This window comes from Coturnix japonica, chromosome 9 (assembly GCF_001577835.2).
Source record: "Coturnix japonica isolate 7356 chromosome 9, Coturnix japonica 2.1, whole genome shotgun sequence".
NCBI classification, from domain to species: Eukaryota; Metazoa; Chordata; class Aves; order Galliformes; family Phasianidae; genus Coturnix; species Coturnix japonica.
In genome coordinates, this window is record NC_029524.1 from 17496947 (window position 1) to 17523741 (window position 26795).

The 26795-nt window shown below is 46.2% G+C and overlaps 2 protein-coding genes across 5 annotated transcripts; both read right to left on the bottom strand.

Moving 5' to 3' along the window:
* Window positions 1-1961: 1961 nt before the first annotated feature.
* On the bottom strand, window positions 1962-8810 carry CLDN11 (claudin 11). The gene is made up of 3 exons (XM_015871982.2): window positions 8377-8810; window positions 7147-7311; window positions 1962-3050 (listed from the first exon to the last, which is right to left on the bottom strand). Exons 1-3 carry the CDS (start codon window positions 8600-8602, stop codon window positions 2818-2820), a joined length of 624 nt encoding a protein of 207 aa, XP_015727468.1. The 5' UTR covers window positions 8603-8810; the 3' UTR covers window positions 1962-2817.
* A 960-nt stretch (window positions 8811-9770) lies between these two features.
* Window positions 9771-26766, bottom strand: SKIL (SKI like proto-oncogene). 4 transcript variants are annotated; one of them, XM_015871975.2, is made up of 9 exons: window positions 24837-25008; window positions 23820-24058; window positions 22296-23454; window positions 19599-19696; window positions 18391-18629; window positions 17940-18181; window positions 17307-17396; window positions 16651-16875; window positions 9771-14449 (listed from the first exon to the last, which is right to left on the bottom strand). In XM_015871975.2, the coding sequence occupies exons 3-9, from the start codon at window positions 23400-23402 to the stop codon at window positions 14288-14290; spliced, it is 2163 nt and encodes a 720-aa protein (XP_015727461.1). In that variant the 5' UTR covers window positions 23403-23454; window positions 23820-24058; window positions 24837-25008; the 3' UTR covers window positions 9771-14287. The 4 variants fall into 4 exon arrangements, with proteins under 4 accessions (XP_015727461.1, XP_015727460.1, XP_015727459.1 ...); XM_015871974.2 differs by lacking the exon at window positions 24837-25008 and adding an exon at window positions 26026-26766 and having other exon boundaries at window positions 22296-24058; XM_015871973.2 differs by having other exon boundaries at window positions 22296-24058; window positions 24852-25008.
* Window positions 26767-26795: the final 29 nt, after the last annotated feature.

Below are 26795 nucleotides of genomic sequence, written 5' to 3' on the forward strand. Positions count from 1 at the left end.
TTACATTACAACAAACAGACAAGTGAGCAAGAATGAATGGATTTTTAAAGGAAGGTGGAGACAAATGTGTCTCAGCACCAACTTCCATAGTAATGTAAACCTTTTAAATGGAAGAATAAATACATTTAAAAAAGAAAAGGAGGATTTTTCCCATACAAATTTCCTTAAGCTGATCAGTACCTGGAAGTGCAATATTTCTCCAATGTTAAATTGAAGTCAGAGTTGAAAAAGAATCTTGCCTTAAGTGCTTCAACATTTCCTTTGTAGAAGATGCAGTTCAATGGGCTGACTTTGGTATTTACTTGCACTGTTGTGAAAAAAAGTGGTTATCTGTTTACACAATAAATAAAGAAAAGAAAGAAAAAGAAAATGAGAGCCAATGGCCACAGGTCGACTATAGCAGGGCAAAGCTTACAGAGATCCTTCACCATGGACATGGGGATGCTCCTGGTGGCACAACGATGGGGACACACCACAATGAGAAGCGGTGGGTGCTGACCCAGGGAGGGTTCTGTTGGGTTCTGTTGGGATGTGGGGGACCACCCCCGAATTGGGGTGACAACAGAGCAGCCACCACTCCGTCATTGATGCCAGGTGAGGTGTGGAGCAGCTCGTTGTGTTCCAACTATGTTTGATTCAATTTTGAGGCTTTGGTGTGATGAGCACCAAAAGAGGTTGAGTGCTGGTAGTGCCATGGCCACCCCTGCCCAGCAGCCAGGGATCCGGAGAGCTCTATGGGATATTTTGGCACAGTTGGTGCCTATGATACTGGGTAGGGCACAGGGAGGGCAAGGAACTGAGTGCCAGCCCCATGTGCCTGAAAATGTCCATTTGCAGCCTAAAGAAAGGAAAAAAAAAAATATCCCAAGTGCTGCCTTGTTCCCCATAGGATTCCACACCTCCCTCCTGCTGGGATTTGCTGAGCTTCCCACAGTGTTACAGTGGGGTGCACTCCTGCCCTCAGATCTCCCTCTCTGCCACCAGCCCCAGGGCTGATGTGTGTACAATCCACAGCCCCCGCCGCCCGCACAAGCTGGCACCCACACATCAATGGCAGCACTGACGCGGCCCTGCCGAGCACACAACGACCAACTGTGCCCTGCTGTGATGTCATGGGCACAAGTGTCCTGCAGAGCCCTGGGCTGTGTCTCCAGGGCTGCTGGAGCTCAGGGCAGATGCTGTGTGCTGGAGCAGCAGGGCGAACGCCAGGGTCTAGGTCCTTATCTCCATGCTATCCCATTTCTCTCCCTCTAAATGCTCCCATTTCTTCCTTGTGTCTACCCAGGGCAAAGTGTGGGGCTGCAGCATCCGTGGCCCTAGTTGGGCTCTCCAACTAAAGCAGGCCATGGATGGGTAGATCCCAGTGGATCAATGAGCACATGCCAGTGCACCAAGGTTTGTCCTACTTCCCTGTTTCCAGATCTCTTCCCACCACCCCAGACCTCCTAGTGGGATGTGTACACAGCTCCAGGCTTTCCACTTGCTTTGGCCCCAGGGCTGAAGTGTGCACCAATTACATGGGGTGAATTAATAGCCCTGGGAACAGATGGGGCTTGGAGTCACAGTAATTGCTACAGCCTCTAGTAAGGACAGAGCTGGATCTTGATCTTACATGCTTTTAATCAGAGACTGATGACCCCAGAGAAGACTCGAACTTGAGTTCAGAGCAACAAGATTTCAGGCTTCTCCAATGGGTTTCCAAGTGTCCTGGATGGGAAAAATGCCACCAGCCCACCTACCCTGGGGTAAGACACAAGGGAAAACACCTCAGGCTGCAGCTGATTCCAAGCAGGAAGGTTTTGCATACTGCCCGAAAATCAAAGGCAGCCTTCAGTCCACAGCAGAGCAGAACTTCTCATCCCAAATTGCTTTCAAAAAAACCTTCAAAATCATTGGGAAACTGCGTCATGGAAAAACTCGCTATGGAAGCACACAGGAAGGAAGGAAAAGGAGAAGGCAGAGCCACAGATCCTCTGTTATTTATTGTACAGTATTTCAGTTGAAGTACAAAGGCATCATCAGTATTCACCAGAATTGCATTGTGACAGTGTAACTGTGTGTTAAAAACATGCTAAAGGGTGGTGAACACAGATTTATGGGGTGAAAGCAAATGTAAATGTAAAAACACAGTTTTAGTAACTGACCTGTACAAATGAGAGAAAAGAAAACAACAACAAAAAAAAACCAAACACAAAACAAAACACTAAAAAAGAGTGTGGGGATTAGAGCCCCCAGAGTCAATGGAACTATATACAGACACTGTTACGAATCGCAGCGTTAGGACCTTTGGGTTCTGTTTCCTTCATACTGATGACTAGGGGAGTGGGGGAAACATTGTTACTAAAACGATCAAATCCGTACAAAAGTATTTACAGAGAAAGGCAAAAAAATCCCCTACTGTTCCGAAAGAGAAACATTTGCCTGTTGGGAGGATGCATCTCCCTCAGCACTTGCTCCCAGACCGTGCCAGAGCGGTGACCTTGGGGACAGGAAAGCAAATGGGGATGTGCTGGAGTCCTCAGCAGCAGGGAAGTGCCTCTCATGTCTGCTTTGCTGCTTTAAGTTCTCTTGGTGAGCAGTAAAACAAAAAACCCCAAAACCCACCTGAGGCCAACGCACCACCCCGGGGGCAGGAGGACCAGGAGGGTGAAACAGGTGGGAGTGGGGACTGGGGGCTTGTTTTCTAGAGAAGGGGACAACAAGGGGGATAACAACACTTGGGGCTGCCAGGAGCTTGGGCTGCTGCTTTAAAACCTTCCCCTAGAGTACAACAGGAGAAGTGGACCCATGGCGTGCAGACCCAGCGGGTGTGGGAGCTCAGACGTGGGCGCTCTTAGCATGGGTGGGGGAGCTGGAGCCCGACGCGTAGTAGAAGCGGTTCTCGCCGAAGGTCTGAGCATCCCCTGAGCAGCAGACGATGACGCAGCCACCAAAGAGGCAGAGGGCAGAGCCGATCCAGCCCGTGTACAGGGAGTAGCCAAAGCTCATGATGGTGGTTTCACGGTGGGCGCAGACGGGGAACCAGATGGTGGCCACCACGCCACACATGGCTGGGGAGACAGGAGGGGAAGAGCCAGTCATGTATGAAATGAGATCATGAATGAAATGTAGGATCAGTAGGGTTGGAAAAGACCTCTGTGATCATCCAAGTCTGATCATCAGCCTCACACTGAATGTGGGACTGGCAGGATACCCAGCAAGCCCAGGGGATGGAGCATCCATCCTTCCTTGGCCCCTCAAGACAGACCCACACACTATTAGATGCATGCAGCTCAGAGTTAGTCGCCCACAGCTTGTGTTTCCTCTGGAGGATGGCAAGGAGCCCATTCCCACACTGAACCCATGGGGAACACAACAGCTTTGGCTTCAAGACTCCTAACACCAGAGCAGGAGAGGGGTGGGGGATACCTGAGCTGGGAGAGGTGGGGAAGGACCAGCAACAAGGAGCAGAGTAACTGCAGCTTGACACAACCCGAGGTATTTCAAAGGCTAAAGAATGAAAGTCAGCCCTAAAACTGGTGCTCTGGAGAGCTGCACATTTAGCGGGAGATAAATACAAAAACCCATCCCTACATTCTCCTGGCATCACCCCACTCCCTGCTCTCACCCTGCATGGCCCTTCATGCAGCAGAGCCGATGGCCTTAACCACCTACAGGAGCGGGTCCTAAAACAATACCCCTTTATGGCCTGCACATCTGAGAGGAATTAATCTGTCAATATTGACTTGCCTCCGGGACAAGCTGTGCAGGACTCCATCCTTGTGGCTATCAGAGAATCAGAGCAAAACAATAACAGGGCTGTGGCAGCGCTACAGATCTCCGCCGACCGCACTAAGTGATACGTGGAGGCAGTGTCAAAAAGTTAAGGTTGCAAGAGGGGGGCAAAAATGGGACAGAGAAAAAATAAGACTGTTTGGTTAAAGCAGAAAACAAACCATTGCTGCTGGCTGGTACAGCAGAAAGCCCATCCCCAGTCACTGCGGTTATTGTGAGAAAAAATATTTTCATATGGAAAAGAGAAGAAGGTTCGGAGGATGCTAATGAAGCCAGCAAAGACCTGGGGCCTCCTCAAAGCAAGGGCCCTGCGGCTCTGGGAGCGGGTTGTGGGGAAGGAGGGCTGCCCCTGCTGCAGCTCGTGAGCCTCCAGAGAGGGGTCGGATGGGAATCTGCAAAGCATTCTAATGGGCTCCAGCATAAAGCTGCTTTGTTGTCCAAAAGGACACAATCATCTTTTCTTCTTCTGTCCACAGTAAATATATATATATATATATTGGTGTCCATAGACTATAAGAGCCTTATCCCCTCAGACCCCCCCTCCCATGGCTCCACAGAGAGGACAACGCTCACGTTGGGCCAAGGGGAGCTCTCGGGGACGCCAGGACAATGGCATCTCTTGTGCAGTGGGGCAGCCCACTTGTGCAGTGTAGCACCACCTTACAGTCGTGCTGACAATGCTCGAAAGCTGGAAGGCCGGCCAAGGGCTGAGCAGGGCTGCAGCTGCTGGTGATCCCAGCGGGGAGGAGAAATGCACTGGGATGGTTGCTGCACTCAGTGCAGTCTGGCAGAAAGCAAGAGGAGCAGCTCGAGTCCTATAGACTTCTATCACATTGTCCCCATTGACACCACCACCTGTCCCCGTGTCCCACATCCCAGCAGGTCCCACTTCCTTCTGACTGCGCACCTGATCCATAGAGCTGAATCTCTTATTATTTGCCATTATAGGCATGGTTTAATTCAGCAGTGGATGCACATGTAGAATTATTAAGGTTGGAAAAGACCTCAAACATCACCCAGTCCAGCCACCCACAGATACTGTTCATTATCTGTCCTCCCAAAGCACAAAGCCATTTTATGCAGGTTATGTGTTTAGATTCTGCTTTCCCTCCTGTCCTGAGCCACCTGCCCATGGGGAACACACAAGCACTGCCTTGAATAATATGCCAAGAACATATTAGTATCCTCTATTTAGAAGAGCTAACACAGTCAGTTAGCAGTGGTAAATCCCAGTAACTAATGTATTTTCCATCTGTTTATCGTCCTCAGGTCCCTCACTTCCCCATGGGAAAATGATCGCTTGGGTACCAGCATGGGGTCCCCCAAATTAGCACCAACAACATGGGATGGGACAGGTTTTTCCATCAACATTGCACAGGAGATGTTTTCATAGCAGCTCAGAGCAAGCCACCACCGACAGCCGTGTGCAGCCATAAATCAATTCCCTTGGTCAGATAGGATCGAGCAAAGACATAAATACATCAGCATGCAGGATAGGAGGGTGTGCACACGCTGCACTCTGCGGCCTGCTATTATCAGTGGACAGGAAGATCAATGGAATATCTGAGCCCATTGTTTTCCTGGCAAGTTTTCAACTATTTTTTTCTCTCCCCCTCTTTTTTTTTTTCATGGTTTCATGCTGTGTTTCAACCTCTTCTTTCCTCTTTAACAATTCCAGTGCTAAATGCCATCCCCTCCCTGCACAACACTCAGCATCTGCCACGGAGCCAACTCCACTGATCGCATCCCCACTCAATATATCTGCAGAGTTCATGAGTATGGATTTGTTTCCTTCTAACCAGACCTGAGATCTGTGCTCAAGCCTGGATGTGTGGGGGAAAACATAGAAACCCATGAGTGAGAGATCAGTGGCCAGAGCATAAATAAGAACAGCCCGTGACAGATAGACTTTAAAGCCAGCATTATGTCTTCTGAGGCCTGATATTCATACTTATTGAATGCTCTGCAATGGTGACACTTCATTTTTCCAACAACAGATCATTAATCAGCTTAAACAACGTCAGAGTCCCAAGCTCCATGCATTACTCTCCTTCCAAGGGGACCGATTTGCAAACCAGCCTGGAAAAAACAAATGGATTTTGTACCAAAAAAAAAGTGTGGATTGGTTATTTTCTGTGAGAAGTTTAGGAGCCAAAGGAACGCGTTCATCCTTTATCATTGCCCAGCTCTAAGGCAGCCCAGATCACACAGGGGTAACGACCAGCAAGAAGGCCAAACATGACCCGAAGTGCACCTGCTGGCCTTCATCCTTGTTATCTCTTCTCACTGGCCTTACACCATGGCAGGACCAGACCCAAAACCCAGCTTCATCCCCACAGAGCTCTGGGCTTTCACTTGTTCTCATGCAGTGTGACTCATTGTAGCCACTGCCATGTCTGCTGCTCCTGCAATCCTGCTGCCCCACTGCAAAGCAGATTTAGGGGCAGTGCCCTCAGCCACTCAAAATGGAGCTGGTCTACATCACAGTTCTCATTGCCCAAAACTAACATTTTCCATTTGTTTGCCATGAAGTGCAGCTCTGCTGGGACTCCCCCAGCTCCGGGATCAGAGATAACAGCAGAACAGACTCTACTGTTACTACAGTATCACTGACAGCATGAAAAAAATCCTTTTGTTCATTGCCAAGTCCAGATCTGTGACTGGAGGTTTCAGGACAGGGATGAAGGGACACGTTCCCAGAGCTCTCCAGTGTGACTGCAACAGATGAGATGTCCCATGCAGGCCACATAGAGCTGATGTCAGCATTTCCAGCTGTGGCAACGGCCCCTTAAAGCCCACAGGTATTGGAAAGCCCTCCTTGGTCTCACTCCTAAAATTCAGACATACTGACTCATCCTAACTTCCTCACTGGAGCACAGGGCTCCATCCCTCCTTGTCCCCATGCATCCCCAGTTGGGGACATGCAGCTCCATGTGGTGCCCACTTGAAAAAAACCTCAGGAGAAGCAGAAGAAAGAGGAGCAGGGTGATGTCAGCGCTGGCTGCCGGCGAGCAGCAGAGCAGCACAAAGAAGCCACTTTCCCTCTGCCCCCTCCTCTGCCAAGCAGACGGGTGAAAACAAGGCCCCGCAGCCTGTGGCTGGGGTGACGAGGCCTCAAGAACACGCAGGTGCCGTGTTGGGGACAATGAGCTTCACAGGCTGAGCTGCACAAAACAATCTCCTCCGCGGGCCCCGCAGATGGGAAGAAATCCCAAGGACAAGGCTGGCAGGACACACAGGGCTGTGCCCCCCCTTCCCGGGGTCTGACCGCCTCCTTATCCCACAGGAGCAGCACCCGCTGCCCATAGACCTTCCCCTCCCTGCTCACACACCACAGCAGCCCAAAGCAGAGGAGGCCATGCTGTGCCTTACCCAGGAGGATGATGAGGATCCCCCCCAGCTGGGAGCGGCGGTACTTGGCGGCGCCGGGCTCGTGGCCCATCCGGATGCAGGGCAGCACAGTGATGAGCAGGAAGATGGCGGGGAGGCCCAGCACGGAGGCAGCGATCATCAGCGCTCGGCACGCCTGGACATAGCCTGTAGGTGGGGTGAGGACAGAAGATCTGGGTTATTTGGATCAAAAGGAGGAGAACTTTGGGCAAACGTTGATGTCCGATGAGCTCCCAACACCTTCACAGAGTGTATGAGATGGATTCCTGCCTGCCGTGCTGGATCACAGCACACAGCATGGCTAAAAGCAAACTTAATGCACTGTATGTACTGACAGGGAGAACAGGAGCTGGTCTGAGAGGTCCAGCACTGCCAACCTCTGTGTAACATGGGCTGGGCATTGTGTCAGAGGGAACTTCAGGAGTGACCCCTCTAAGTGCTGTAAACCTATTTCCACAGTAATTTAAAGCAGACAGAGGAAGGAAGAATGAACAAAAACCAAGGGATGTGTATTTCTACCCTGTCAGCTCTGGAAGGGGCAAGAAAAAAAACCTCAACAACATAGAGTTAACAATAATTGAAACAGACGAAATAATTAGCTACAAGAACCAGCTAAACTACGGGGACCAGAACACACACAGACCTTGGCAGGTTCATTTAGCCCCAAAGATTCATTCATCATGGAGAAACATATCAGAAAGCAGCCAGGCAGAGCATGCAGGGAGCAGACATGACTACGCTAAGAGCTCTGCCATGCGTTAGAGCACAGGGGGAGCACAGCACCATGAAACCAATGACGAACTTCCAAAAGATTAAAAGCCACAGCAGAATGAATCGTGGATGCCATGAGATTCATCGTTCTCATCATTTTAAGGAATAGATCCTTCAAATTGTTAGTGGTTCATCATCACCTCAAGACAGAACTGAAATACAAAGAGGGCTGAGATACAAGAGAGTAGGCTTTGCAGCCTGGGGATAAGATGGGAAAGGAACAACTTGTTAACAGTTTGTTAAGAGCAGTGGTTGGTAGAATAAGTGGGCTTCAACAGCCAGAGATAAGCAGTTAAAACCAGGTGTAAGCCAATGAGCACCAAACAGGAGATAACACCCAACTCCATGGCATGTTTAAGGGACCATCTCCTGAGCTGATGGAGCAGATGGAGCTCCACCATCGACCGCCCAGTGGGGTGGTGGGAGAGCTGGGGAGTGTACCTGGCAGGATGAGGATGTCCACCAGCGGCTTGCAGTGGTAGAGGCCCGTGGCCATGACGCAGTCTGCCCACAACCCTTTGGAGCCCAGCTCGTCCATTTTGCGGCAGGTGGTGATGGTGTAACCGCAGGTCACCACCCAGTCGTTGGTGGCGGTGGCCACCACCACCCCGATCCACCCGATGAAGCTGCAGACAAACCCGGCCAGGTGCAGGCAGGTGGCCACCATGTCGAAGCGCCGGGATCGCGGACCGGGACGGGGAGAGCAGGGCTGGGAAATGCGCTGCGGAGCGGGCTGCGACCCGGAGCTGCCGGGAGCTGCGAGCGGCCGGGACTGGAGATACCGGGAGAGATCCCCGAGCTGCACTAGGGCGGCACAGAGCGGCCTCTGCCCCTGGGAGGGGTCAGCGCTGCCTCCGGCCCCGCTCCATGGGAGGAGCGATGGGGAGCCCCGACTCGTGCGTCCGTCGCAGGGCCGGGCTGGGGGCGTGCGGGGAGCGGCCGGAGCGGGGCGGGCAGCGCGGACACCGAGACGCGGCGCTCCTGAGCTGCAGCGGCTCCGCTGCCATCGGCTCGTGGGTGAATAGTGCAGGGAGAGAGCGTGGGACGGGGAGCAGAGTTAGACGGCTGGTGCGATGCTGCGGCGCGGGGGGGACCGCTGGTGGGCAGCGACGGCAACTGCAGAGGTCAGCAGCATCTCCACAGCCCCAACCTACAGCCCCGGGTCTATCGAGGTCTATCTTTTCCGAGCACAAACCCCGCTATAGCTGTCCTTCCCCTCCCTTTACCTCTCTCCATCCTGCTTGTTTTGCTATTGGAGCTCCCCGACGGCAGGTAGGCAACGCTACCATCCGGTGCACAGATCGGAGCCACTGTAGGGGAGTTTTCACCGTCGGTAAATACAAATATTTTTCATCAAATAAAGTGTAACACTCACTTCTAATGTTAAATGTTTACAGATCTCAGCACTGGCAATGCGTGTTATCTCTTCATTACCCATCTATTAAGGAGAGGTGTGAACAACTCCAACGTTGCTAGAGGAGTTAAGCAGCAACAAAAGCTGTGCAGCAGGGAACATGCCAGCTGCACCAAGCAGTTATCTCTATGTACATCTGAGCCGAGATGCACGGATATCCCTCTGCCAGCAATACCTGCACGGAGCTCAGGGAAAGCACCCACTGTGTGAGGGCACTGACTTGGTAGACCTGATAAAAATACCCATTAGAAAACCGAGGACCTCCTGCAGGCTGTGGGAACAGTGATTTCAGTGTCATCCCCGACTTAATTTGTTGTAATCAAAGCAAGGAAGATCGTCCTCCCTCGAGATGAACCGCTGCTGAGCACCTTCCTGAAGTCAAAGCGGCATTTCGGCGCATGGCACCACTCAGACAGGAGCGTTCTGATGGTACAGCTTTTATTTCTGAATCCACAATCTGTACACGTTATTTACAGGGCATGGAAATGGATAACAGCACAAAATACGATTGAGGTATAAGCTAAGAGCACAGTATGTCATGTTTCAATAAATAGAATTCAAATTTTGTAAACTAAGTGACCAGATAGATGCATTTTTTGTTTACTAAAACCATATAAAATATCTGTTAATCTCACGTGAGGTAGAGGACAGTTTTGTGTGTCATGTAATGCAACCACAGCAACGCTAACATTAAGACTGTACATCATTGGCAAAGTATTACAAATGAATGTGGCGATGGATCCCACGGCCTTGCTGTGGTTTGGAATAGTCGCCAACTGCTGCCTTCAGCCCAGCAGAGTGCGGCGCTTTGCAGCCACCTTCTGTAATGCAAGGCAGCCATTACCTGCATGTCAACCCATAAACGCTTTGGAGAGTGAGCATGAAAACAGAAAGAGGTTTTACCACCCGCAGGAAGCAACGTAACTGCAACAAAAGATTCCAGATCAACGCGTCCCAGACCTATTGTAAATACAGTGTAACTGTGCTTTCCTTTAAGTGAGGTATCTATATTGGAAGGAAACCGAAGAGACAATGCATGTTGGTGCAGAGGCAGTTTCCCAACAACACAACTTCATACCGTTGGTTTGCTGTGCTTGACAAAGCGCTTCACTCACTTTCCAAGCATTCCCCAACCGCTAACGCTGAACAAAACCAGCCATCTCAAGAACGGAGACACACTATGAGCTCTCATGTGAGCTGCAGCCACACAAAGCTAAAAACACGGGCCTCTTTTTTGAACAGGTATGCAACAAACTGAACACCCCGTAAGCTTTCTATAGTGGAAACGTATTTGAATACATCTCACATCAGAAATGAGCAGAACAAAAACAAAGAAGCTTATTGCAGCTTGCTGTTGACAGCTGAAATGAAACTACTGGAGGATTTTGAGCAAAGATTTACAGGTCGGTGGGATTAACTCTTTAGTTAGCATCAATGTATTATAGAAAACTGTTGTGTGGATTAATTACATGAATTAAGTGCAGAAAAAATACAAAGTCGTTACCTTTGCCGACAGCCAAAATATATGTTCTACAAACAAGTGAACTGAAGGAAGCTGACCGTGACAGCACGTCAAGGACAGCTCCACAGCTAATGAAGGGAAAGTCTTCTGAATAGTCCATAACATGGTACAGCTCTCCAACCCCCCAGGGTAAACCAAGAATGTATGAACAAACAGCTGTGGCTTCTAAAACATGGACTGAGCCACGTTTCTTTGGGCCACCAGGAGCTTCACGCTCCCATTCAACTTTTCCTACTTCACTAATGGCATTACGCCTTCACTATATACAGATGATTTTACACCTAAGCCGTTAATATATTAAATATAGAATAAAATTAGTGGAAGAATGTGAAACAGAAACACATTCATCTGAATTTTCCCGAGCTAAACGATATGCTTTGCAAAAACTAAAACACAAGCTTGGAGATCTGAGATTACATCTCTTCCATCCAGGGTGCTGTGGGTGAGGGTACGGTCACACTGCTAAACCTGCACACTGTACTATCTGAGTCCTCACATCTTCTCGCTCATCAGAGCACACAAAGCATGTGAAAGTTCTTTTTGTTTCTCCAACACACAGGAGCAAACAGGCATTCACCCTGAATCCGAGTTCCAAAAGGTGCACACGCGGGCAACTTCGTTTTCACTCTAGGCGCTCAACCAGGAAACTATTAAAACAGTGAACAATCCTAGGCTTTTTTCTTGTCCTCTAAAGACTCGATGCCACAACTATGTGAGAAAGCAACTTTCTGCCTAAGAGATCAGCAACCAAAAGCTGAAGGCAAAAAAAAGAGTAATGCATCAAACGAGCTTGCCATGGCTCAGAGTAAGAACCCAATGACAGAGCTGGTTTCTACCTTTAAGTGCATACTTAAGTGAGGGCCCTTAAGCGTTCATTGCGAGTTTCTATGTTAGGCTGTAAAATAAACCACTCAACACATAACAAGCGCAAGGTAGTGAGAAAAGGTCAACGTAGATTTGTTCTAGAGCTACCAGCGTGTTATTTACAACTCACTCAAAAGCTATCTGGACACACAAATCTATGGCACAGTTATGTTTACATTATTACTTAAAATCAGTATAAAATTAAGTCTATACGAAAATTATTCATGTAAGCAACCCGAAAGGAATATTTAAGAATTTTAAGAGGGTTACAATAATTTAAAACGCATTCTAACTTCAGATTAACTAAATGGAGTATTTACAAAGCTATTTTAAGGTCATTTTAACAGATGTTCAGTTAACTTTCTCAGCCAGACATCTTACAAGCATTAGGAAGCCTCACCTGCAGATGGAACTGCTAAAACTCCATGCCAGCTGCTGGAGTTCTTGCAGAAGTGAAAACAGGAGTACAAACTATGGCTGCCTTCAGCAGAAGCTGCTTGGCGCAGCAGAAGTGCAGGCTGGGGCAGGGGAAGTCCAGCAATAGCAGTACTGCACTGCAGCTGCCACAGGTTCAAGTCAACTAGAGGTGAAATGGGGAATCTCAGAGCCAGGAACGTAACACAGACAGGAGCTGAATAAAAACTGAATATACGGTACTCTAAGATCATAATCCTGTGAGGATTCCAAGCTACAAACACTGCAGTGAACCCATTACGTGAAAAACGTAACCTGGATCCTCTTTTTTGATAAACATTGCCAGTTTTTGATAAACATTGCTTTTTTTTTTTTTTTTTTTCCTCATCTAATCTGCCCTAATCAGTGTAAATATGACACAGGGTCCATAAAGGAAATTATGCACTGCTACGAAATAATTATTCTATGACTCCACAACACGTACCACCTCCTTTCCCACTCAGCTTAAAGATTTGTGCCATTTTCTATTTCTGTAAAGGCGAAACAGGAAAGAACTCAGCTTTCATTTTTACTAGTTCAGAATAAAATCTGATGCCAGTGGATTTTACCAAGTGGTTTTATCCAGAATTAATCAACTTCTTTAAAAGAGCAATACATCTAAGCACCTTAAAAAAAACAAAGCAACACAACAAACATAAGCTAGAGCACAGGTTAAAATAATGTAGTGGAATAACAGAACTACTAAGGTAATTCTAGTCACAATCAGCCAACACCTGTCAGCTGTGTCAAACTGTTCAGAAAGAAGTGCAAAGGAGTACTTCTCCATCCAGATCTGTAGTCATGCACTGCATCTACCAGGAATCGGACTTTTGAAGTACCTGAGTAAATGCAATATATATATACACAAAGTGGACATTCTGTACAATGACACATTTCTAAATGTCAGAGCTCAATAAACATGCTGTATTTTCTTAATTCATGGTAATATTACCATGCCATTCCAACGTAGAAACGATCAAACTCATTTTCAAAGTGCCATATCTTAGAATTCTATTTTTCTAAGCAATTATCACAATGTCAGTTAAGGCCTGTTCCATGTATAGAAAGAAAAATTCACAAGTTAAAAGGAAGCTTAAAGTGTAGAGGCTTCAGATACTAAATAAACCAGTACTTTTTTTTTGTTTCTTTTAATAAATATTACTTTCCTTGGAAGCATTAGTATCTGAAAACCAGGCAAGCCATGGAATCCACAAGTCTGTGCTGGAAGGGACAGTCAAAGATCATCTAGCTGCTACCTCTGTGCCATGGGACATGGAGGGACACCCTCCACCAGATCAGGTTGCACAAAGCGCCGTCCAACCTCACTTTGAACACTTACAGTGATGAGGTACTCAACACTTTGTTGGGCGACGTGCTCCAGGGTCTCACCATTAGCCAACAAATAAATTCTACTTTCTTTCAACTTCAAATCACTGCCCCTTGTCCTATAGCTACCAACCTCTAATTGTTTTGTTCTTCCAGCACGGTGACCAAACACCTGCTCCAAAACTGTTTACTGAATAAGTTAGCTTGACTTCACGTAACAGAATTATGGAAAACTCATGCCGGTAAATCACTTCTGATAATCATCCATCCATTGTCATGGTGATTTTGAGGATTACCTCACATCTGCCTTTCGACTTTCCCCAGTTTAAGGAAGACAAAATTCTCACTGAAAACTCAACTATTTTTGGCCTTGAAGAAATTAAGATTTTTTTTTTAAAGTACTTTTATAACCGGGTGTGAAATCGATAGTAAAATACGGATCACCAAATCTGTTTTAACAGACAGTGTTAAAAGGTACAGGGTCCTCAAGGGCTGCATTAGAACTAAACAGAAACTGGTCACTCTAAATCAGAAGTTTCTTATTTTCTCCTAGTTTGAGAAACACCAGTACAAATAAATGCAGATTTCCATTGGTTAGGAAAATCTAAAAACGCGTACCTATCTATCTTCTTATATATATATATATTCATCTGCATTTGTATGGCAAATAGAAATCTGTAGAGAATACTTCTTATCACACAGAAACTGCTTACAATTCGTTAAAAAACGAAACACCCTGTTTGAAGGACACAGTCACACTCGTCTTCCAATTTCTATTTTCCATTTCCATGTTTTGAAGATTTCAAGATCTGCAGCTTCAATTCTTTTATCATCATCTCTAACTTCTCCCTCGCCTCTCGTTCTTGTCTCAGTTCATCCTGAAGCTCCTGTCTATCTGCCTCTGCGTGGTCCAGCCTCTGTCTCAGTTCTGCTAGCTGTAAGATAGAGGAGAAGGATTTAATTTTAACAAAAATATTTGTGCAATATAATAGAGAGTAAAGCAAAGAGTTTTGCATGAGACTGTCAAACCACTAACGGCATCAGCAGAAGAGTGTTAATCCCACGTGTGATGTGTTCAGTTGTTTGAGTCTAATTTATTAAAGCTGGACTTTCAGACTGAACCAAGTAACTACACAGTAGAAAATCAGTGGTAAACCCCAATGATTCAGAACATTAGTCATCTCAGCTGAACCATTTACAAAATGGAATCATTAAAATAAAACCAAAAAACAGCTTAACAACCACTGTTTGTATATGCATATAAATACCATACCTTGTATTAATAATAAGAAACTACTTTGAATTTATTAGGGTCTGTTCTTTCCCACCAAAACTTCTTCACAATACAACTCAGATGAATCTTTCAAGTGTGGCAAAGTTACTGCCAAGTTGCTTATATGTATACCACCAGCAGTCACAACAGGAAGACGAAAGCCACTTATCTTCTCTACCATGGGTTTAAGTAGTTGTTTCTTAAGAAAAGACCTCACTGAATCTAAAATCCTTCTGCACTTACGATGTTGGGCTTCCATCTGAATAATCACTACGTGTACATCTCGCTGATAAAAGACAGCTCATGACAGCAAAGAAGTGCAGAAGCACATAAAAACATTGCTGTTTGCTGTAAAGTGCAGTGAGAAAAGGAACTCCTGTATCAATTTTACAGAAAAATACTTCTCCTTATACAAGATGAACATTCATTGAATGTAAGTAGCTTTCAGACAGCATGAGCCTATTAATGTGAGTCTTCTGACTCCACTACTTAGATGCAGACTGGTGCAGCACAGCAATGCCCATTGCCTGCATGTCACAGCACGCAATACAAAATCAGCATGTCTGTGGTGGAGCTTTTGTTTTCACCTATAAAGAAAGGCTTAAGTACTGGTTATACTGCCCTATTGTGACTGATGGGGTAAAGCAACAATTAAACCGGGTAAGTCAGTAAAGGACTGAAAAAAGGGGGAACACTTCGTGCACCTTCAGACAGGCCTGGACAGAAGAACAAATGTTTACCAAAACTCCAAATCCCCTATTATTAATTTCATTTAATGTACAATGAAGGCTTTTCCCAGTCCACAGTTCTCAGAGAGGGCAGCTGGCTTCAAGAAAACATCACATTAAGGCTATTTTAAATGCAATATATGCAGCTTGGGGAAAATAACTGTTGTCACGACCTCTGTTTAACTCAGGTACAGCTGACAACTGCTTGGAACCCATGATCCAAAGTGTACTGTAAGATGTGATAAATGGAGAAAAAGATTCCAATGACATGTTCCAAGTAGCTCTACAGTACAACTAATAACAGGATAAACTTTCATGGGAGGAATACATTTAGCATTCTAACATCAAAAGAAAAAATCATCCAAACTCCTTGGAGAACAATCCATTGTTTTTATCCTCTAAAGAAAGTATATGCTAGACAAGCCATATAAAACACGCTACACATGATCATCAACTAGAACATGTTGTTACTTGCAGTAACAGGGCTTGTACCAGATGTTTGGTAAATCAGACCTTAGTCAGAGAGGATTACTTCTGGCAGCAAAGGCCAGGAATCCGTGGAGTGGGATGTCATGAAATTAAATTCATGAGAAGGATTTATGGTGCTAGTCTCTGCCCTACTCCCTAAAAATACAAAAACCTGTATCTCAAGTAGAACCTGTTTCTTATTTTAAGACTGTATGAACAGCAAATATACAGAACTATAATTGTGACCGTAAAGCTTAAGTTTAAGATTTTGTTTGTTTCAAAAGACTGTTTTCTGTGCAACGTACAGAAGTGCAGTACAATGTACTTCAACACGTTTCTATAGCCAAAGCAATTGTGCTTAGTTCTATAACACGGACAAGCTTATATACATTAAACGTGACTTGCTTAGAATGTCATAATCCTTATGTTTAACTATTTAATCAGTCATATCATACAAATATCTGACAAAGAAAATCCTAACATCTGACAGGCGACATGTTTCTATAAGCTACATTTTAGCTCTGTCTCAATCAAGGGACAAGGAAGTAAATCTGCTATCGCTGTGACTAAGATGGAGAAGACGAAACCTTGCAGTTGATGAGCAATAACTTCATATTCACTCACGCACTAAACATGATTTGGTTTGAAACAGACTTTCCCTTCTCACCTGTGCTGCATATTCTGCTTCCTTGTCTTTCTCTGAACTGGAGTCACAGGTACACTTCTGCTTCATCATTTGGTCCAATTTCTTCTCCAAGTCTCTCTGCTCAAAATAAAACTCTTCCATTCTTTGAGCGTGTTCGGTTTGCAAAGATTCGAGTTCTTTTTGCAAATTCTGCTGCTCTTCACTTAGTTCCTTCATAGCTTTAGAGTTGTTCAACATTTCCACTTCCTGTCAAGACAGATCAGGATCACTTACACCTTGGTTCTAACACCAGAAGAGTGAAAAAACAATCTTGTCATTTAAATACGTAACTGGAAACAAAGAGGCAAAAAAGAGCACATTCATCTATTGGTAACAATGGCCTAATAAAGGAACTCATCTCCTTATCAATGGTGACGTGCTGTATAAAGCATTCAGTTCAATATAAAATATAATGACATTATCATTACTTTCAAGCACACGGAGCTTCCAGAAACAAATTCACAACGTCCAGCAGTGAAACCTCAGAATGTACCAACACTGATTTACTAAAACATATTCTGAAGACAAAAGAAGTGTCTCATCAGAAAACAGAATAGAAGTGTTTGTTCTCTCTTTCTGTTAACATTTTGATATTTGTCAAAGGGCCTTCGTTATTTTTTTCTTTCTTTTTAAATTACCTCCAACAGCAGAATGCTTCCAAAGCAGCAGTCCTGGGGCCCTGCCTGAGATTGATGATTCTGAGCTTGATGTTCAAAAAATAAATAGGTCTGGTGTACAAATACAAGCAGAAAAGACAGTATTTACTTAATGCAGAGAGCAAATGTGATGCAAAATCACGAATGAACATCAGTTTCTAATCTCTTCCATAAAACTCCCTAAAAAAAAGGTTCATCAAATAGAAACAGGAAGGTGCTATTCTCACTATGCGGGGCTGTGTTGAGATCAAATCAAATTCCTGCATCTTTAAAATCCTAAAATGTGAGAAATTTCCAAAGGGCCTAAACTATATTTTCCAAAATATTTATGTTTTTGAAAAACATTCAAGTTGTTTTCATTAGGATAAAATGAAAGAAGGAGCTCCTTGAAGACAGATGTTAACAAAACTGAAAGAACAACACCACTTATTAGCAGCCTCTAACCTAAAAAACACACAGGATGTTGATATTTACTGTCTGGATTCGAGCTGGTGGAAAATTACTTTTGTGCTCCAGCGTTCTAAATGGAAGCCACCCATGGAATGCTTCTAATACCAAAAACCTAACAGCAGTTTCCTGATGCTAAAATGAAGTGCATTCACATTGGCATCGTACCATTTGAAGCTGCTGCTTCCTCCGCAAAATGGTATTTAGTTTTTCTTGCTGCTTGATGTAGGTTTTCATTACTTCCTCCATGATCCTTCCCTTGTCGTCTTCACAACTGATGTCCTTCATGAGAGTGGGGGACAACGTTCTCCCATCATTACCTACTCCAACACACCTGGAGACTCTAATGCTTTTGGAAGAAACACGTTCGGATTTTCCACCTCTTGCACAATGAGCTGACACAATTGGATCTACAGATGAAAGAAGAACGTGGCATAATAAGCACAGAAAATCAGAGCAAAGTAAACTGAAGATGAGGAAAAGGTCAGCAGAATTTTTGGAGAACAGAAGTGATACGGATACGATCACAAAATACCAGCTTGGTCTTGTTCTTTCCAAAGTTACAAGCTTCAGAACTGAAGACTCCAATGTAATTCTTTTCTATAGCTTATCTACTCACCTAAACGCTTATGCTGCTCCAGACCAGTCTTCAAGTCAATTTTCTCCTGTTCCTCAAGAGAAAGCTCTGGATAGGAGGCAGGTTTTTTGTGCTTTCCAATGCTGAGCTTTTTCTCTGACAGTCCAGATGAAGACTTAATTACTTCAGAAGCTTTGACTGTTGTTTTTGTTACATCCTTGTATTGCGAAGCAAGTGATACATTAGGGGCAACCACTTTATCACACATATAAAGGTAGTAACTGAAACAGAACAGTAAAATTAAGGATGAAAATGCGCAACAAACATCAAATGAGAATACTAAGTTTAATTTTACTTGATTTTAAACAGCAAAATTTTCAATAAATATAAGCTTATCCTTTTTATCTTTTTTCTACGCAAAAGGAAGTGCTAATGACTTTATCCTTACTGGTAGATTATTTAGATACGGTTTGGAGGCCACACACACAAAAAAAGCTTATGCAAATGTGACTGATTAAAAATACACACACACATATGTGTGTGTGTATAAATCATACAAAGTCTTCTCTCAAATGCAAAGAGTAAAATCAGAATGCCACCAGATCCAGACTCTCCAGCACTCCCATAATCCTCGTATTAGCAATGGAGTATGGGAGGAGGGATCAGCATAGTGGTATGTACATACTGCTGGGCACTGACAGTGCTGGGCAGACTCAAGACCAATGTTGGACCTTCTTTTCCACATATACTGACCAACATTGATGCAGAATACAGAGTGTGTACTGCATTAAGGTCATGTACTCCATTTCTGAAACCTAGAAATTAACCAAGTCAGCTGCAGTCATTGTTCCAGCATGGAATAAAGTCTACAAAGAGTTTTTGCAAATCTTTTTTGAAAGGAAATGAAGTTGCACTCGTGGTAGATAGGCTTTGTGCAGCTTTTCACATATATGCATTATATGTTATAATAAGAAAATTAGCTTCTGTCATTTCTGGCCTGAGAAGGGAAATTGTAATTACATTTCAGTTGTATTTCCTCCTGAAGGATGCCCATATATCACAGCTTGAGCCTCACACCAAAAATCGCCCATAAGCAGTTCATTAATATTTACACTAAGAAATGAATTACAAGTTAGGCTGCAATTATTTTTTGTAACAGTTCAGGTTGCAAATACATTCTTTTCAGATGCAATTTATGTATTAGATTTATGTATGTGATGCTCATCGTGCTGCAAAGGAAATTCATTTACCTGGGATGGAAGAAGGAGGGTGGCTGAGGATCAGCTTCTGCTTCCTGCTTTATAACAGGATACCACTGTGATAATTCCAGGCTCTGCTGGGAATCCACCTCAAGAGAAACAAAAAACAAACCGTAATGTGAAGACAGGTTCACGTTAATGACATTTTAATAAACTGTTCTCAGTGGAATGGCACTTCCACCATTAATTCATACACACAAAGACAAACTGGGTACTGGAAAACGCACAGACTTTGGCAGAGGTGGATGCTGATGCAAGCGACAGAGGTTTCTTCAATCACCAATTTCCCTTCGCGAGTTAAAGCAGCAACGAAACTGAAAGAAAAGCTCTTCATAAACCTACATAAAAGCTCAGCTTTGCTCCCAGAACTCTGGCAGAGACACGCCACCAGACACCGAGAAACAGAAAGCAGAAACAGGATTCCAAAAAGGTTGTATCACCCTTTTGTAATTAAGCATCTATACATCAAAGTATGCACTTATCAGATACCTGACCACAAAATGAAATCTATGAGTAAAAAGCAATAATTACTGGTGTTACAGGAACACAGCTGGGCAAGGTCACTGCAGTAAGCTAACAACCCTCTGCAGTATGGAACAGAAGTACCTTAGGTACATCAGAACGCATCATCTTAAAGCATTTCTGTGCGTGTAGGATTTGGATAGCAGCCCTCCTTCTGTTTGTCTCAAGGACCAAAATTAAACTTTGACTAAAGTTACCACTGATACTTAGTGAAAGGTGTCTGGTCCTATTTACAAGACTCGCAGCTGAAAAACTGATTCCTAATTTCATCGTACTAAAATAGTCTTGGGACTGGGGTGATGTCTACACCCACTGAAACCCCTCATAATGTGAATGTGAGTGGGTTTTCCCCCAGTGTGATCAGCTGCCACCAGCCAGCAGCCACAAAAAGTCCATATTCACACACCCAGAAACAGACTGTGACAGAACCTCACCTCTGGCAGCCCAGAGTCTGCAGTCACAGCAGCACGGCCTGTATCAGAAGTCACTTGACCACAACAAGGTGTCAATCCCATCTACATGAATCTGGTCAAAACGTCAAGCCTGCTAAATTCAAAGTCTAGCAATGCAACTGCAGCGTAACCCCACCCATGCAGATCCTCAAATCAGCTCCAAAAGGAACAGAAAGGAGAGAGGACACAAGGAAGCTAAGCTCCAAAACCCTTCATTCTCATTTCGTACGCTGCTTAATAACAATAATAAAAACAGCTACACAGGTCTGTAATGGAAGAATCCAGAAAGGGTCTTTGTATTTCATTTGTATGAACTGCAGTCCAGTCCAAACTGCTGCTGTGAACTTCAGCTGTTTTTTCATCTGTCTATAGGAAACTGAAACCGTGGTCACAAGTCTGCTAACAAGAAACAGGAAGCAGCCTGCTGTAGTCACACCTACAACACATTTCCACCGATGCCACAGTTCATTACCTGTACTGGCTCTGCAAGGACAAAGGCTGTCATGATAGTGAAGCCTCCTTGCTGTGAGCTTACCTGCACCTCCAGCTGATTCAGCATGTGCAGGAATGCCATACAGCAGGCTATTGTGGGAATTTCCTGATCAAATCCCTTACAGCACACTGGCACAACTGTAGCAGCAGCTGTTACTGCAGTAATCCTTTCTGTAACACTAAATGTCCAGAGCTGTGCTGGAAGGTATCATCTCACCACGTACCTTTTTGAGCTCACCTGCTTTGAAATCCAAGACAAAACATCCAACAGGTGAGCTGAGAAGTTTTAAGTTTAGATTATACTCAATAAAATTGCATATTCTTCGAGTGCAAACATCCATGCTGTCATCACCCACGTGTTCCCTCATCTAATGAGCTGGCTGCTCTCTCTGTTCCCTACCAGCACTTCTAAAAAGCCTATTCCTTGCACATAACACGAATATTTCCCCAGCAACACCCAACATTTATCTGGTGTTTATTATTTAAATTAGAAGCCCTCTGAAGGAAAAATAAGCTCTGTGTTTTTGAACTGCACTGCAGACTTGCAGCAGTATTTTAGGAAAAAATACTATGTCTATTATTAACCACTGTCAAGATACCGTCCTACAGCTCTTTACTTGGACTGCTTCAGAGCTCCTCTCTTTTGGCATATTTCTCCATAGAATCTGTTTAAACAGAAAGCTACTGCTGGACAAGGAGGCTTCAAGCTTCTAACAGGAGCTTATCGATGTGTCCTTACCTACATGAAACGCCATGAGATGGGTGGTTGGCAGGCCAGGCAGCCATACACCATATGTGTGTGTGTGTGTGTGTGTGTGTGTGTGTGTGTGTGTGTGTGTGCTGGTGTGAATGCAACAAATAACAAACCAATTGGTAACACTCGATTTTCAAGCTCCTTTCGGCTTTGTTCAGCTGCTGCAGCACATACCGCATAAAACACATTAAAAGATTTCCAAATTAATTCTGAACTTCCCAGAGACTGCTTACTTTAAAACGGAACAACAACCAACAAAACCAAACCATCTAGAGCCCAAAGAGGAAAGAAATCTCTATGCCTTTTCATCAGAAATGCATTTCCATGGTGAAGCTCCCTCATGAAATTCATTTAGGCTTGGCTTGACAAGCGTTCCCATTTACAAGAGGCAAGCACTGTGCTTCCAAAAGGACCATTTTAGGAGCAGGCAAAGAGATTTAGGAGTTCTACAAGAGCAGGTGAACTTACTTTTGATCGAGTTCTTTTCTGGTTTTTCTCACTAAATTTCTCCTTCATTTCCTCCAACAGATGCTTCAGCTCCCGCTCCTCCGACGTCCCCAGGTACTTCTGGTTAATATGAAGGTAGCAGTGCCACTTGGCTGACTCAAACCCCCAGTGGCAGGTCCTCTTGTCAGGGGATCGATGTGAATGCATCACGAAGGTCTGGGGTGAGAACATCCCATAGCACTCCAGACATTGGATACAGGGGTCATCCGGCGCAAGGTAGAACTGAGGTGCAAACAAACCCTGGCACTTGCCCAGGCACTCGTGCTCTACTTCGAAGGCACTGCCAGTCTCCTTCAGTTGGGCCAATGTGTTCTTAGCAGGGAGAAAGCTGCTGTTCTGAGGAAAAGTGCGAGGACGTAGTAAAGCATTGCATAGTCTCTGAGCGTCAGTCAGTGTAATGAGCCCGCAGGAGGGAGCATTAAATGGAAGAATCCCCAGAACCTTCAGAATATGAAGCTGGTCGGAAGTGCACCTGGAGCAGTATATGTACAGTTCATCACACACGGTATTGATCTGTTGCAAAGAAAAGTCTCGAAGAACTGAATTCAACACCTGAGGCAGGCAAAGTCTTTTTTCTCCTCCGACTTTAAAGCAAGAGATGGATTCCCCCTCCAGCACAGTCTGAGTGAGCTCTGTGGAGCTGTCGGGAGGGATGAGCAGCGGAGCAGACAGGATTTGAGGTGATGGGAGAGGCAAGAAGACGGTGGGTGACATGCTCTCCTGGGAATAGCGAGCTGAGAAAGCTGCCGGTCCACCCAGTGAGCTCTGGCTGCTCAAGTGGAATTGTGCCAACGTGTGTTTCAGACCTGGATTTAAATTCAAAGGCTCGGAGATTGAAGAACTATTTGGCTTGGCACTCTCCCCGTCAGCCTCCACAGAAGTTTCGTCATATTCGTCCAAGTTTTCCTTCTTTATTGTTGGCAGTTTATTTATTACAACTCGCACTGGGCTGTTGACGTGCATTTCTGTCATTAGTTTCTTCAGCGGGGGGCTCCCATCCTCTTGGATCCCACTCCTCTTTTGCTCTGAAACGAGCCCTAGAGGGAAATTAGTCTGCGGGCTTTCCATCGCTGAACACCAGAACTGTAATTAATGACAGTCTCGAGCGTCCATTCTCCTCCTGCTTAGACAAAAAACGACTTGAAGTCAACTCGAGTCCCACAGTCACACCCCGCTCTGCACTCCTTTAATTCTTCAGCCTCCAACAGCAAAACCTGCAGCCCATTTTGAACACAGACTAAAAACACTAAGTCTGCAGTTCTACATCCATTTGCTCAACTGTCTTTTATAAGAAAATGCCGTGATTCGTTTATGTTCTTCATACACTGCCCACAGTCACACAGCGGAGCTCCAGGAACCAACGAGGTGCTGCAGAGCGTCCATTCGTGGCCGCTTCTTTCTTTCAGAAGCAGGCGCCGCAGAAGTAAGTCTGTATTTCAGTATTAAAACAGAAACGCTCTCAGCTCCGTAGGATCCCAACCGTACCTGGAGCCACACGGAAATCCCGCCCGGCACTTTCAGTTCCTGGAGATGGAGCCGATCTTTGGGGCCTGCTTTATTGCGCTGCCAACTCCGTGATTTCAGCAGCTCGCAGACCAACCCGAGCCGAGCGCCGGGCGTCCCCACGGAGTCACCTTTGGCACAGATGTCAGCGCGGCGTGTCTCAATTCTCCCACCCTCAGCCCGAGTCTGCAGGCTGGATTCCTGCTGTCAGTCCGCGCAGCCTGCGAACAGCGAACGGGGTCACAGCAAGCCACGAGATTGGGGTATGGGGAGCAGGGTATGGCGTGCAGGGTACAGGGAGCAGGGTATGGGGAGCAGGGGGTATGGGGTGCAGGGTATGGGGAGCAGGGTACAGGGAGCAGGGTATGGGGAGCAGGGGGTATGGGGTGCAGGGTATGGGGTGCCGGGTATGGGGAGCCGGGTATGGGGAGCAGGGTATGGGGAGCAGGGTATGGGGAGCTGAGTATGGGGTGCAGGGTATGGGGAGCAGGGTATTTGGAGCAGGGTATGGGGTGCCGGGTATGGGGTGCAGGGTATATGGGGTGCAGGGTATATGGGGTGCAGGGTATGGGGAGCAGGGTATATGGGGTGCCGGGTATATGGGGCGCAGGGTATGGGGAGCAGGGGGTATGGTTTGCAGGGTATATGGGGTGCAGGGTATATGGGGTGCAGGGTATATGGGGCGCAGGGTATATGGGGTGCAGGGCATGTGCCCCCGGGGAGCGCCACGCGAAGCCCCGCCCGCCCCGTCCCGCCGCCCCCCCCGCAGCCGTTCCCGGAAGGGCGCGGGACGCCGCTCCGTGACTCACCTCGGGGCTGTGCGGCTGCGGGCAGCGCTCCCCCCGCTCCTCCCACCCCCTCCCGGCTCCTTCTCTCCGTCTCTCCCTCGTTCCCTCACTCCCCGCCGCTCCCTTCCCCCCCCCCGTGCCCGGCGCTCCCCTCCCCCTGCCGCCGCCATCCCCTCCCTCGGGCGCTGTCTCCCCTCTCTCTCCCCCTCACCCCGTCTCTCCTCACTCGGTGCCGCGGAGGCTCCGGATCCCCGGGAGCGGAACAGGCTCCGCTCTCGCACCGCCCACCCGTGACCTCACTGCGGAGACGGCGGCGGCGGCGGCGGCGGCGGACACACACGGAGACGGCGGCGGAGACGGCGGCGGCGCGCGGGCACGAACCCGGCGGCGGCGCGCACCCCCCGCCGCCCTCAGCAGCCGGCGCCGCAGCTCCGCCCACTGTCTGGGGCAGCGGCGGGAGCGGCCGCCCTTCCCCCGCCGCTGAGCACAATAAATGGCGATGAGATGCAAGAAAGGACGGTAAAATGCGATACAGAGCGATATAACCACACGTAGCTACTCAAAGGGCACATCGGGGCCTCCGTTAGCAGGCTGTGCCTTTGGTGTTCGCATTTTATCGTGCTCAGGTGTTCAGGGGCACCTGAGCGACCCCCGGTGCTTCATATGGCTCAAACAATAACTCGCTGACGGTATAGAGAGGAAAATAGGGCTTAGAATAACTGTATAAACAGCCGTGCCTCAGCTTTTAACCATAACGTTGTGATCATAAAGACAATAACAGTTCTACTTATTTTTTAGAGCTTAGAGAAAAGCGTTCGACCTTTCTATTATTAAAGAATCGAGGTAGAGATGAAGGAATCGTAAATCTGAACTAGAGCATGACCTCAATCTTTATATTCAGTGCAAAGCACGGCTATAATGGGATGGTGGTTCTACTGCTGCCATGTTACAGGACCCTCCGGCAAACATGGGGCTTCTCCATTGAACAAAAGGGCATTGAAGGGAAACCTTAACTCTGTAACCTCCAAGTTACCTGGAATTAAGGCTGCTTTCTGGCCCTACTTAAAGGAGGCATTTCATATATTGCATATAGAAGACACAACTTCTCATGGCCTGAGGAAATAGAAAAGGGAAGGCATAAATCCCTTCCACCCCGTGTAGGCCAAAGGGAAGATAAATGCTTCCCCAAAACTGAAACCAGCATTTAATCACAGGGAAGAATAAAATCATTGGAGAAATTAATTTTCTTCCCTTTAATACCCCACTATTTGGCCTCTTCCATCCTCATTTGGTCGCTCTGTTTTTATTGTAAATCACTACAGATTGACTCAGCCCTTCCTTAGGGAGCATTTATCATAACAGCTATTACTGCTATAGGAAGTGCATTTTCCCTTACTTACATTTCCCCTACTGCTTTCTGGATCCTTTCGCCAGACGCAGCCTGCATCACTCGTAGCAGCAGAACCGCAGCTGAGCCCTTCAGTTGTGGATCCTTGTAAGGTGTAACAAACTGCAACAGCAGAAGGATCCTGCTTTTATTTCTGTTCCAAACAGTCACATCACTTGGAAACCTACAAAATGAACATTTAGGGCTGTCTTAAAATGTAACTCAGATACGTTTCTTGCTTACTATGTCACTGCTGAAGTCAGGATGTATGTTTAGCATTTTCCAAGGACATATAGATGGTCCTAACTTCTTTTATAGAGCATCTTTAACACAAACAATTGCTCAGACTGAGCAGAGAGCAGTTGGCCACCGAATTGAACAGAAACAAGAAGCGTGCGTGGGGGGAGGTCAAGCATTTAAGATATGCAACCATCTGTAGCGCTCGTCTAGGACTGCTGATACATCCTGTTAATAGCAAGCCAGGCTGCAAGAGGAAACGGCTTTTAAAATACAAATACACAGATCTTCAAATATAGATAGATTAAAATACTGCATCTGCAATGGGGGATGAGGTAAGTGCCCCTGCCCTCAGTTGAGACCTGAGAGAGAGTATGAAAGAAACAAATGGAGCTGTGCAAAGTAAATGCGATGGATGCGAACTGCTCTACAGCTGCAGTGACAGCACAGGAGCTCCAACTGAATGATACCCAACATGCTGCAATTGCCTTTCAATGTTTTCTGGTGGAGGTTGTTGTTGCACTCCCTCCCTGGATGCCTAACGGT